Here is a 13697-nt window from a genome sequence, read left to right as displayed (position 1 = left end):
TGACCTTACTTGATGATGTCTGCTTTAACCAATCCAATTTCTACCCTCTCCATCGCTGGCATTTTGTGACGCGGTCTTCAGGTGAGGTCAAAAAGTTAATTTGACGAACGTTTAAAAAGGCTGTCATTAGACTCTAACTGAAGTGGCTATGTTAAAAATAAAAGCTAATAAAAAATAGTTTTTTACCCTGTTTTCTCCTGTCAGTTGTGAGGTTTGGTTCAAAGGGACTGACAAAGAAAATCGTCTAGTTGTGTGGATTAACCGAGCGGAGCGCTATGTATTATTTGAAATCTAGAAAGACTAATATTTTGACAAATTTCCCTCATTGAACACTGCGCTATCACATCAGGTCCCACTTCACCATTTAAACAACATTATACTCAGGGAATTATTCTCAAAATCTTAACTTAAGTTTAGTGTTCCTGTCATCTGATTGGTCGGTCAATCACTAATATTTAATTTAAGTTTAGTTTTGTTATCCAATCAGATTACTGTATTTCTTAAAATCCTGATTTTATTCTAAGTTGAGTTTTTAAGAATAAGGCCTCACATCTAGTATGTTCTAACCAGAATGAAATACGAAACCAATATTCAGTCGTGATCATTAGTGAATACTATTAAAATTTGTTTATTTATTGATCTCCAACAAACAAATTGTAGTCTATGTAGAGTAACAGTTACTATTAAACATATTAATGAAATATTCAAAGATTTGTCTATTATTTATATGGTTAGCTGGCTATTTAATAGCTGTATTTATCTGAACTGAAATTCACCAGAGAATTCTGTAAAATATTGATAGTTTGACCTCGTGGCCTGTCTGCTCTCTATTATTCCCAATTCATCTTTTATCTGAATTCTTCTTAAATAAACTAACTGAGAAAAAAGAGAACAAAAGAAGGAAAGAAAAATAATATCCATATTTTACCAGAAAAACATCTTACGTCGATTTTTTCTTCGCTGGTAATCGAATTTTCCTTTGTTGTAGCTTCCGAATTGTATCAGTAGTCCAAGAATGACTTCGCTTTGATGGAAAAATGAATGGAAATTTTCAATTGAAGTATCTACAAATGGTTTGAGCAGACCGACTTAATGACGGGCCAAACTGTCGAGGATGAATTCAAAATGCAGCAAAATTTCCAGTTTACCGTATAAATAATAGACAAATCTTTGAATATTTCATTAATATGTTTAATAGTAACTGTTACTCTACATAGACTACAATTTGTTTTGTTGGAGATCAATAAATGTAGATGTAAACAAATTTTATTCACTAATGGTCACAATTATTGTGGATAGTTGCAAGCCATTCATGGAGCATCTGAGAAGAATCTTCAATAACATTTTCGAAAAATTGAAATGATTTGGTTCATTCTGCATTCTGAAACATATTTTAGGGCAAAATCGCATAAAAAAAAAACATATTTTAAAATTTGTTAAAAATAACGTGGTCTGTACAATTAGGGCTGTAAACAATCTACTAAAAGGGGTAGATGGGGTCCATATAGCTATGTGTTATATTATATGTATCAGTACGAACCGGGCAATGTCCATATAGCTATGTGTTATATGTATTAGTACTAACCGGACAATGTCCAGATATCTGTGTGGTATATGTATTAGTACGAACCGGACAATGTCCAGATAGCTGTGTGGTATATGTATTAGTACGAACCGGACAATGTCCAGATAGCTGTGTGGTATATGTATTAGTGCTACCGAGCAAAGACTCGACAGACTTAACACTGCAGAATAATAACCATCCAAGACATGTTGACATTTAGATATAAAAATTCTTGTATAATGATATTCATTAAAATAAACTCGATGACTATCAAACTATAGCATTCAACCGTTATACACTTCAAATTTGTATTTCAAATTAATGGTTTTTAAAGGAACGTTCCCGTGAATTTCCAATATCAATGATAATCGCCTAATGAAGCCTAAATAAAAGTAGAATTTTTTTATATTAAGGAAATAAAACGATGCCCCTATCTGTGAGCAATACGTGCCAGTATTGATAAATATTTTTTCTGACATATAGTGATGGCCATCAGAAGCGTTTCTAGTCCCCTTCCCACGAAAAGCGGCAGTCTCAGCTTCACTCCTCCCCCCCCCCCCTCCACCATCCCTTTTGGATTTCGTATCAGTTCTGATTCCCATGACTGAAATAATATTCATTATTTTTTAGGAGCCAATTTAATATATGATTAAAAATTCAATAACCACACCACATATAGTGATATTATTGAAAATCAAAGGCGCCATTATAATGCATTATCAGTGTTTCTTATGAACGATGCGTGCCTCCAAGGTGCGTAACGGAAATTTCAAATCCACGAACAGCAATTCACAAGCTATTTTACTTCATTATGAATTCCAAATGAAACAGCAAGAAAGGTACTTGCTAACAATCATGATACACGCAAAATAAAAACTGATATTAAACAGAAAAATAACATATTGCGCAAACGATATATGAATTAATATATACTATTGGTATGTAAACTATGATGAATTCTAGTAGATATACAATATACCTCATTGAACGACTGAATCTCTCTTATAAAAACAATTTAAATGAGCAGTCTAGCGGAATAATGCCATCTGTTACAGCTATGTATTAGCATGTCAGTGTTGTAAGCTAAGCTTCAAAGAGAAACTCTATCGAAATTGTATCATTACATTCTTTTCCCGTCGTTTACGGCTTACACCATCTCCTTTTGAAAACAACTACACTTCTCTAAATCTATTGTATCTAGCTATTATCATGTAAGCGTTGGGAACCTTTTACTGTCGTTGAACTTTGAACAATTTAAACACCCAGTCTAGTGTTGTTATGGAATAAAAATATATTGCAATTATCTGCCATTTCTACTGTTGCAAAATTCGGGCAGACACTTTGTCAAAATTGTAATCATTAAAACCAGTCAAGACACCCTTACCTGTTACATGGATAGTCAATTCAAATATTCCATCACATTATATCAGAGATGACGAACAGAAGTGACATTTCCATAATACCTTTATTCAAATCTGCTAAAATTGTCGTCTGCTTAGAAATTTCCTCGCGTCTGAAAGTTTCGCGTGATATACATTTCAAATCGTTATACATATAGATAGTAATGGATCGAAGCTTTTAGCTTTGCTCAACCAAATCCGCTGTCGTGGTCTATATATGTTATGACGACTCTTTACGTGATTAAAATGTGTTGTTTTAAAATGTATTGGATCACATATTGTATGGTGCTAGTTCTAAACTGTTTCATTTTTACCGTTACATCCTGTCTGCTGTCACTGCCATGATACAATATAATAACGCATACCTACTCTGTACAGGATTAAACACTGTGAACTCAGAATTTAACAACATAACCCATAGGTCACACCCGAAGCTACTGGGGGTCAAAGGAGGGGGTTTGGGGGTGAGGGGGGGGGGGCATAAAATTGATTGCTAGCCATTTCCATTACTACAACCAAACACCAAACATCATCGCCCAATCCAGATGTCTTACATGCCCTTCTGAACAATCAAATCTGGCTATTAGTCTGTCATAGATTTCAAGACTAAAAGTTTCAGCTTCAACTTCGAAGATACAACCCTGAGTTCATTGAGTACTTATTAGAATGGATTGATAAGAATGTATGCTAATAAACTAACAAATATTGTATTCAATTTGGTATTTTTCTGATTGTAAAACTCGTTCTGATTTTATTTTCTAAATAATGAACACTTTTTATGCAAATTATTGAAATGTAAATAGAAGTCGATGATTGGGGCCGGTTAAGGTTCACGCCCCCTATCACCCGGTGGTTATAATTCCATTCGTAAGGGCCGAGGAGCTATGTTGGTGTGAATTATCGGGAGATAATCCATTTCTACTATCAGACTTACAGACCACAGCAAAAGCTTATTCTACGGACTCGTTTACAACAAATATCTGGTAATTTGCGAATTTATTTCAATATCTTGTGAATCTTGCTCACGTTGTCATCTGAGGGTGAGTTACAGGCCCGTGCCACCCCCCGAAAAACTTCTGAACGACCCGTTTCATTACTTCAAAGCCGATAGTGAAAGCGGTTTTAAAAAATGCCTGAGAGATAAATGTAAAGGTTCTCTACACCATGACTGGAATATTCACACTGTAAATCAACAAGTTTTTCTCTAAAGATAATGATATCACAGACAGTTTTCATCACAATATACATATTACACATATTCAAAACTAAATTCATAATTACATAGAGGTTATATAGAACTTTGGACTTCGTGTCAGAAATGTTATCTGTCTTATAAAAGGGATTATAAAGAGGTTTTCTAAAAATTTGTATGTGCACCTGGTGGTTCCTGTAATTCCACTAAATTGAGGTGTTTGATGAAGTCGCTAATCTTGAAAAAAGCAAATCACACCAAGCCCTTCGTGACGTCATCTGTGTATACTTTGTTTACTAATAACAATACCAAATGAAATGACAAACATTCAAAGAGAGATAGATCATATATGAATACATTTCAGTTAGTCTAATCACAATCAAATGTAAAACTGTCTTGGTAATATTTATGGTTTACTGCTCGTACCAAAATTGGATTCATCCCAATAAGAATCGCTGACAAATAGAGTTATACATCCTGCTCTTATACTCAGCAAACAATAACTTGCGTAGATTCAAGATAATGGCTCGATAAATTAGTTAATTTTAGAAATAAATATTGCATGTAATAATACAGATTAACCAAGTACCAACGATCAGAACCGCAAAACGAAACCCGAAATCCAAAACATCAAAGTACTTTTCAATAACTTTAAAGGGAATGTAAAGATGTTTTCTAGATTTTTTATGTGTATCGGGGACACATTACATCTTCTCTTGTTGGAGCTGAGTCATTTCAGGAGAACTCTTTCTGAATTACACGAACCACAGGTATCAGAATGTCCCAAATAGAAGTCAAAGGTGTTTCCGATGCACATAAAGAGGCTAGAAAACCTCTTTACAATCCCTTTGTGACCTCGGAAACATCGGTCCACAAGCAGAGCCATTCACCAGTGGTGAAAATGAATAAATCAATTATTAACGATCCCAACCGCAAAACGAAACCCGGATCAATCCACCAGCAGAATCGTCTGTTCCAGAATACATAATCATTACATGGATTACATCGTTAATATACACAAGAACGGATTTGATGGTTTGAGATATTACCTTTATCTCACCCAAAATGGCCAAATGTTGTTACTATGGTTGGAAACAGGCTCAGTCTTGTAAGATATATACAAATAGGCTAGATATAATATTCTAAGATGCACATAGTTATGGATTCAGCTTATAAAAGCTTCGTCATACCCGTCTGGAGTTAGCTTTGATAGATTTATATCTCTTGAGGCCTCTATAATTAAATATTCATGTATTAATACATAGCTCTCTCTCATTCAAATGCAGGTATAGATGTTCTATCTTGAGCTCTGTTGTTGTTTAAATCGTCTTCCCTCGAATTTTAATCCAATTGCAATGATACTTAATTTATACTTTAGACAGGGTCAATACAGTCAGCCGACAATACAAATCATTGCTAAAAAAGGAATTTCACAAGGTCCTCACATATAGCATAAAGTTATTATATAGCACAATATATAACTCGTTTAAATGACTAATAAAACTCGACTAAATTTCAGTATCTTACAATCACAGAAAGCGAAGGGAATCAACAACAGATAACAAAATCCTAACAGATAACATAATCCCGAAAAATATGAAAAGATCATCTAGATCTGCATTCAAATCAGCAGGACGGTTTATTTGGTTTCATCGAGAAAACACTATCGTTTGTTTATGATACTTGGTCAAGTTTAACTTTTTCTACTGGCGTTGTCTTACTGGAGCACAATTTAGACGATAATCCGCGAACTAACAATAAAATAAAACTACATAGTTCTCCAATCGTAATAGCTGACAATCCTAGCCACAGTCCTAGCTGTCCACCAATATCACTGATTAAATTCATCGACTGAAATACAAAATAAAACAGTTCTTAGTGAACTTCATGTTAAACGTAATGTGTTGTTAAAACAATTCCTTTCTCTTTGGCAAATATTATGGGGTTTTTTGTGTGCCAGGGACACTGATAGCATCAATTTGCACCATTCCCATTTTCAATCAGACGTCTGTGGTCCATGTAACTCCGTGACTCATTTCGAAGGGCCGTATGTGATAAAGCATATTTTGCGATTAGTGACTTCTTTTTGTTGATTGAACGGTTGATGGAGATTGCAAATAATATTGAAAATATTAATACGAATACCACGGAATGACCATCTTTATAGAAGCACATCGGTATATGGGAATGGTATAAACTCTGTCCAATTTAAAATCCTTAGGATATGGATATTTAAGGTATGGCCCGTTTGAAATTTTAGGTCCATGGGTTGATGATAATAGAAATAAAGCATTCCTATTTACCTCGTAAGATTTGGTGGCTTCTATACTCTTATAAACCATTTCTTGATAATATACCCGAAGTTTAACAAAATCTTTTAACTGATCACCCCTGTCAAAAAATAATTCAACTATAAACTTTAAGGGACAGTTGCGCCTCTTTTGCTCCATTGAGTTGAGTCTTGAATATATGTAAATAGTCATGGAAAGACGACTCGTCTTTTTAACTTTCAAACGCGGATAATTCTGGACACACGTGGATTTGAAGGCTCAAATTGAAACGGTGAGCTGTGGACATCATTTCTGATTGGCTAAGCTAACAAATTCCCGTTTCTGAGACTAAGGCACGATTGGTCAAAAAATGGCGCATCTGTCCCTTTAAGTAAACAAAGTAGGTATGGAATGATGAACAGGATATTCTTTGAAGTATTGAATATGTTCGATTACCTCCCTTTGAATAAGGCAACTCCTCGATACAAGTTATTGTTTCAACTTGCACTTGTTAGACACGATCCGTTTATTTTAGAGATAATGCAGGGCGCAAGATGCGTGGGAGTTTTGACAATTTTATCTGTTCATATATTTAAATTGGTATCGAATCACAGAGATACATCAACTATATATGAAAATGGATAAACAAACAGTTATCTTTCTATCAGAAATGAAAAATAAAAGTAGTTTTTATGAAATGATATAACCAGATCTAAGAGTTTAGAAGAATGATGAGTACTCTGACGAGATTTTTATTAACGGAATTGTATTGCTTGTGCGGATTTGTCAACGCTAGCGCTCTTCAGCTCCACGGAAACTGTCGAGGATTGCCGAATGGAGTATAAGTATACTTACCCAAGAGAAAAGCTGTCCATAAAATCGCTTCTACTTCTTTGAAAACGACTTGTTAGCTGTTCCTGCAAAATATTGTTTTATTTACCTATAGATCTTAAATAATTGCCCCTTATCGTTGTGGGACGCATTGCTCGGACCCGGTTGTTACCGGGTGCGGTTCTCAAATGCGCTGGGGCGTTTATCAGATGTTCGTGATGATCACGTGATCTGATATTCAGAGAAACCCCAGTGTACGTCATATGACGGAAATTGAAATCATTAATATGAAGCATAAGTGACCACGATACCCAGAATATGGTCGTAGATACATAAATAATATGATGGATACACATGGATTTGAAGGTTCAAATTTAAACGGTGAGCTTTGAACACTGTTACTGATTAGTTTAGCTAGCTAACAAGTTGGTCAAGTGGGTAGCAAACCTGTTCCTTTGATCGACCGCAATTACTTTCAATAACAAATAACATTTTAGGATCATCAAGTTCATATGACATTTACGTTGACGAGATGTTCCAAAACAGAACTGACAATAGAGAATAACCTCGCCTTTAGTATAAATATTGATGACTAATATCTAATGGACAAATAATATTCGGTCTAATTTACCACATGATAGAAATGTTTATGATATTTACCTTATAATTATTGGATGGCCATTCAGCTGCAGAAATAGATTTATCATATTTTCTCTCTCTATAGAAGTAATAAATTAATTGGTAAATAAAACAATATCTATTAGAGTGGTTTTTAAAAAACTAATAACCACCATAGAATAGTAACCTCTGATATACACAGTTAATAAATATATTAACAGTTTTATGTTTATTGAAATAAGTGCTCTTAATTATATACTATAATAATATATACAATAACAACTTATTTTCTCTGTTAAAATCGTGCTCAATATGTCAATTGTAGAGCTATATAGACATATAAAACATTTCAATATTTTTACTTCTATACATAATAAAATATTTTCTCTGTTGAAATAGTGCTCAATACTTCAAATGTATGTTTATCTTGTAAACAATATAAAAGTACCGATTGATAAGATGAGAAAAAAACACACAAAAAAATAAAGTAGGAGCTCTGTGATGATGCCTGAGATAGCAGAAGAACTATCAATTCAAACCCCCTTCATAGTAAGGATAGCATTTGTATCTCTGTTGGTAATATAGTCCTTTCCAATCAGGCACAAGGTCAATTGTATGTGTTGGTAATAGAGGTCTTTCCGAGGTCTTTCCAATCAGTCACAAGGTCAATAATTGTATTTGTTGATAATGGAAACCTTTCCAATCAGTCACAAGGTCAATTGTATCTGTTGATAATGGAGACCTTTCCAATCAGTCACAAGGTCAATAATTGTATCTGTTGATAATGGGGACCTTTCCAATCAGTCACAAGGTCAATTATATCAGTTGATAATGGAAACCTTTCAAATCAGTCACAAGGTCAATTGTATGTGTTGATAATGGAGACCTTTCCAACCAGTCACAAGGTCAATTATATCAGTTGATAATGGAGACCTTTCCAACCAGTCACAAGGTCAATTATATCAGTTGATAATGGAGACCTTTCCAACCAGTCACAAAGTCAATTGTATGTGTTGGTAACGGAGCCTTTCCAATCAGTCACAAGGCCAAGTGTATATGTTGGTAATGGAAACCTTTAGAAGTTTAGGTATCTTGTAACTGGGAACCCTGTTTGAATTTATGAAAAGAAATATGTACTTACATACAGGGTTGAGGACATTTTGTATTGCATCCTTTATACTCTGATTGTCTTATACTCTCTATATTTGAAACACACCATTCTGAAAACAATGAGTTACATCTTGATTTAAAGAATACCGATACTAGGAAAAATTCCTTGTGTCGTGGTGCTTAAATATAAAGGCCCGGATTCGAAAATGGCAAAGCTGCCCCTGGGAATGGCTTTTTAGAGAGCAATTAAAAGCTAAGTTCCATCTTGTTTATTTTCTCCATTTGTTCTTACTTTCCAAGCTCATCGGCTTCCTGAGTTCCGTAAGTGTTTTCGTGCTTCAATATCTAAGGGAATGGCTGTTACAGATGGGTTCCCTTATTTTCATCCATGAAAATGAACATTCTAATACTTATATGAATAGAAAGTAGAGGTGGTCTAATGACTTGGAAAAATACCAGTTTGTCTCACATGTCCATAATTAAATCATAATTAGCAGCAGAATTCCAATGAGTGACCGATCAAGAAAGGTTAAAAAGTATTTTTTGTTTATCCAGACTGTACATACATGGACATTTATGATTGGTAAAAACTCTTAATTATATGCAATAAGAAAATAATGCTATGATTAAGAATACATGATAATGCATAAGAAACACCTGATAATCTAATAATATTGAAAACGGATAGCGTAGTTACAGAGACCATCTCACTTGTGATTGATATACTTCGTCATGATCAATAGCTGCTACCAATGTTTCTCCAATATGCTGTTTGGATTTCGGTTTGGTTGTTCGGTTCGGATCGGATCGTTTGTCCTTGGTTTATATATCCATGTAAACGAAATAGTGAGATAAATGAATACAAACCATCGTCCTCATTGGTCATATTACAGACACCAGCTTTGTTTACTACATAGTAAACTGGAGATTCACAACCACATTCGTCTATGATGAGTTCTTGGTAGCATGATTTCATACAAGATATTTTACTGTAGTCGTAGGCAGAATGAAGTTGATACAGATCATCAGTGGTTCCAATATTGGCACAATCAGAATGAGGTGGTCCTAAACGTACCATTTCAACCTGCAATAGGAATAGACCTGGTAAAGTTTCTTTTGTAACAACTTCGAGTTATCTAATAGTATCGAAATAATAAAAAACAAAATTCCAGATCGAAGTTAACCGTCTAGTTTTATTCATTTAGATCTTAAATAATATAACAATTCAGATATGAAATCGCGAATCAAGCCGACAGTAGTGAAATATTTAATAAATTTGCTGAGATATAACCGTTGCTGGTGAACTTAGTGGAATTTGAGCTTATAAGTACTGCGATGAATGTTTCAAGACACGTCCATTCTTTTGGAACACCTGATGTCACTGCGCGACTGTGTTTGTCAACGTGGTATCACAGGTATCCCTTTCGGAGAGTCCATATATTAAATATTGTTTATTTAGTTATTTATAACACTCAGATTGGTTTATACCGAATACATGTAGATCATATACGTATAGTCTAAAATCCAAACCTACCGCTTGTAGCCCTATGGAGGTTGCATACCCTGGGGAGACTGATACACCTTCATCCTCGGGAAAGGGTGTGGCATTTCTCGAATGAATGACAACCCTTATACCCGCCTCCTGGGACAGTGCTGGTACATAGTCGCTCTGTTCTAAATATAATTCTAATGTTAAACCTGAAATGGGAATAATAACGAGTTACTGCCCTTGATTGATCTTTTTCAAAGACAGAGAATATTCACAAAGGGGACATTTGTATCAACCTTTAGCTCGGGTTATCATTTCAGTCGCGCTATGGCCATACTGTTGAAACGTGTATGTAATACAAATTCTGGATCAGACCAACTGAATTGGAAAAAATGTTTCTTTTCATTTTACTTCAAAGTGAACCAGCTCAAGGAGCGAAAATCGAACAAAAGAAGCATGTCATAAATAAAGCGTCATAAAACAGGATACTGTCTTTTCTCTTCTAAGCAAAACCCAGAAAGCCGATTAACTGTAACTAACGCCTGATACACAATCGAATTAATACTGTTTCGACACGTCAGTTTGTAAAAGGAAATATTATGCAGAGATTGATTGAATATCTTGTTTGTTAATTTCACATGATCTGTTTCGTGCAATGTTGATTACGAAATTATTAGTCTTATTGTTGCCTAAATATAGTATCCTCCAAGTTCAATATATTTTGTGAATATCCCATTAATACAATGCAAACAATGCCGATGTTATTGATAAGTTATCGAATGAAATTTGAGTTAATTATTAATTACTGAGCTATTGTTGAGGTTATATACATCGATATACCCCATATCACGACTTTTAGATACCATCACGTAAAACATATAGTAAGTATTAAAAGAAACCATTACCGATACAATATATCAAATCAGATCAATTTACTCGGGATAAAAACACATCAATACAAACAGTAACTATTTTCATGATATCACGATTTTTTTGCATTTACAGAACCATAACAGACACGCCCGCATACGATTGTGACGTCATCAAACGCTTAGTTCTAGTGGAATTGCTGGAACCACAGACGTCTGATTGAAAATTTGAATGGCGCAAGCAAATTAATGGTATTAGTGTCCTCGATGCACATAATTTTTTTAGAAAACCTCTATACAACTCCTTTAATTCACAACATAAATTATGAAATTAGCCTACCATACAATGGTCCAGCAAATCTAAATTATGAAATTAGCCTACCATACAATGGTCCAGCAAATCTGGTTTTCGCCGAATTCGTTTTTCCAGGGTGATTAAATGTGTAACAATTGCCATATTTATGATTGTGGAAAGCTGTGAAATTACTGGAAATAAAATAGATACGGTTGAGTTTGAGATATCAATTTCTCTATGTTATTTTGCAAATGAGAGCATCAACACCATTCAGACAGTGGGTGACCTTGTGTTTTTCCAATTGATATCTTTTGGATTCATCCCATTTAAACAAATAGATTTTGAGACTTTGTGCAATTATTGTTTCACTTAATGCATTATGTTCCAGTCTGCCACGACAGCCCCGTTTGCCCGAATCGTAGGGCGCAATGAAATGTTGTCCATTTTTGTCTCCCTATCCAAGTTTTGTTAGGTTGTGCTTAGTACCATAATGCCCCCGCCTGTAAAGCGTCACACACCGAGACGCACCGTAACAAAACAGCTAGCGTTCACTTGCTTGCCTTGAGAACTTTTAAAATCCTGGCTCTACATCACGGCAATTACGGTCTGCCACGTTTGCCTATCCCATCCCCCGCGTTGTCTCACGTTCATTCCGTTTCCCCAATGGTGGCTTAAACCATGATTGTCGCGGTCGCTGTTAGCATAGTGTAAACGTAGCAGCATAAACAACAACCCTGTTGTAGAATCGTGTTAATGGACCGGTGACATCATGGATATTTTTTACCCCAGTTCGTTAAAACATTTACAAGGTTTACCTACTAAAAGGAGCATGCGATGAAGAAACAGTGCCTACGAACTATGAAAATAGATTGTATACTTACTGCGGTGAGCACGGATAACCAGCAAATTTGCAGTTAATCATAAAATCTTTCAACAAATGGCCTGTTTTCAATACCTCAACCTCGGAAACCTTCGCAGAAAATTGAGCGTACATTAAAGCAGCATCGAGTTCCGAATTACGAGTATTATAGAAATTGGTGCTATTGGTTTTGTTCAGAATATCCCATTGATTAAAACTTTGCTTTATGAAGTAATCGGACATTGATTCATAATATGTTTCTGTAGGTGCATGCCCCATTTCTGTAAGCGTTGTGTCTGCAGTATCCATTTGAGTTGTTGGTTCATATGGTTTTTCAGTTGTTGAATACATTTTCATAGTTGTTGGTCCGAGACCTGGGGTAGCTGTTATTCCGGGACTTTCAGAAGCTGTTGGTCCAGGACTTCCAGAAGCTGGTGGTCCAGGACCTCCAGTAGTTGTTGGCCCTTGTGCTACGGTAGTTGTTTGGCCTGTTGCTGATGTACTTGTTGATCCGGGACTTGGGGATCCTGCTGGCCCGGGATCAACAGTTGTTGTTTGGCCTGGTGCTGATGCATTTGTTGATCCAGAACCTGCTGGTCCGGGATCTCCTGTAGTTATTGGTCCTTGCGATGCTGTAGTTGTTTGCCCTGATGATGATGCACTTGTTGGTCCGGGACTTGGGGATCCCGTGGGCCCGGGGTCAACAGTTGTTGGTCCTTCCGATGCTGTAGTTGTTTGCCCTGAATTCATTTCGTCGTCCACGTCATCAGTTGTTTCTGTGTTTCCATCCGGGTCACTCGGGCCGCTCGGGTCACTCGGGTCACTCGGGCCGCTCGGGTCACTCGGGCCGCTCGGGCCGCTCGGGCCGCTCGGGCCATCATTTGATTTTGGACGTTTACCTACAACATAAACTAGCACTGTTTACCACAATCTCTTCCTGAACTTTCTAAATGCGACACGTTTAAGGACTCATAATGAATATGAATCCGATTTTACATTATCTCCGTAAAATCTTTCGTACCTCAAAGATGGCAACATCAATCAGAATTCTGAATGTTTTGAACTTAACAATATGGTTGTCTAAAATGTCTATATCGACTCAAAGGGCTATAAGCTGACGAACCAAACGTGTTCAATAGCTAATTGTGACGGGGACTGCCGGAATAACATGGTTATCTTGCTTAAAAGTTACCCTTCTTG

At 35.8% G+C, this 13697-nt stretch overlaps 1 protein-coding gene across 1 annotated transcript; it reads right to left on the bottom strand.

The window, feature by feature from the left end:
- Window positions 1-5830: 5830 nt before the first annotated feature.
- Window positions 5831-13247, bottom strand: LOTGIDRAFT_157983 (hypothetical protein; the record flags this gene model as incomplete). The annotated part of the gene is made up of 9 exons (XM_009050564.1): window positions 5831-6007; window positions 6460-6547; window positions 7282-7343; window positions 7918-7975; window positions 9017-9095; window positions 9853-10069; window positions 10520-10683; window positions 11726-11829; window positions 12520-13247. 9 exons carry the CDS (start codon window positions 13245-13247, stop codon window positions 5831-5833), a joined length of 1677 nt encoding a protein of 558 aa, XP_009048812.1.
- Between the last annotated feature and the right edge of the window lie 450 nt (window positions 13248-13697).

Source organism: Lottia gigantea (genome assembly GCF_000327385.1).
Source record: "Lottia gigantea unplaced genomic scaffold LOTGIsca_15, whole genome shotgun sequence".
Lineage (NCBI taxonomy): Eukaryota > Metazoa > Mollusca > Gastropoda > Lottiidae > Lottia > Lottia gigantea.
The sequence above is the reverse complement of the archived record's forward strand: the minus strand, read 5'-3'. Positions and strand labels throughout refer to the sequence as shown.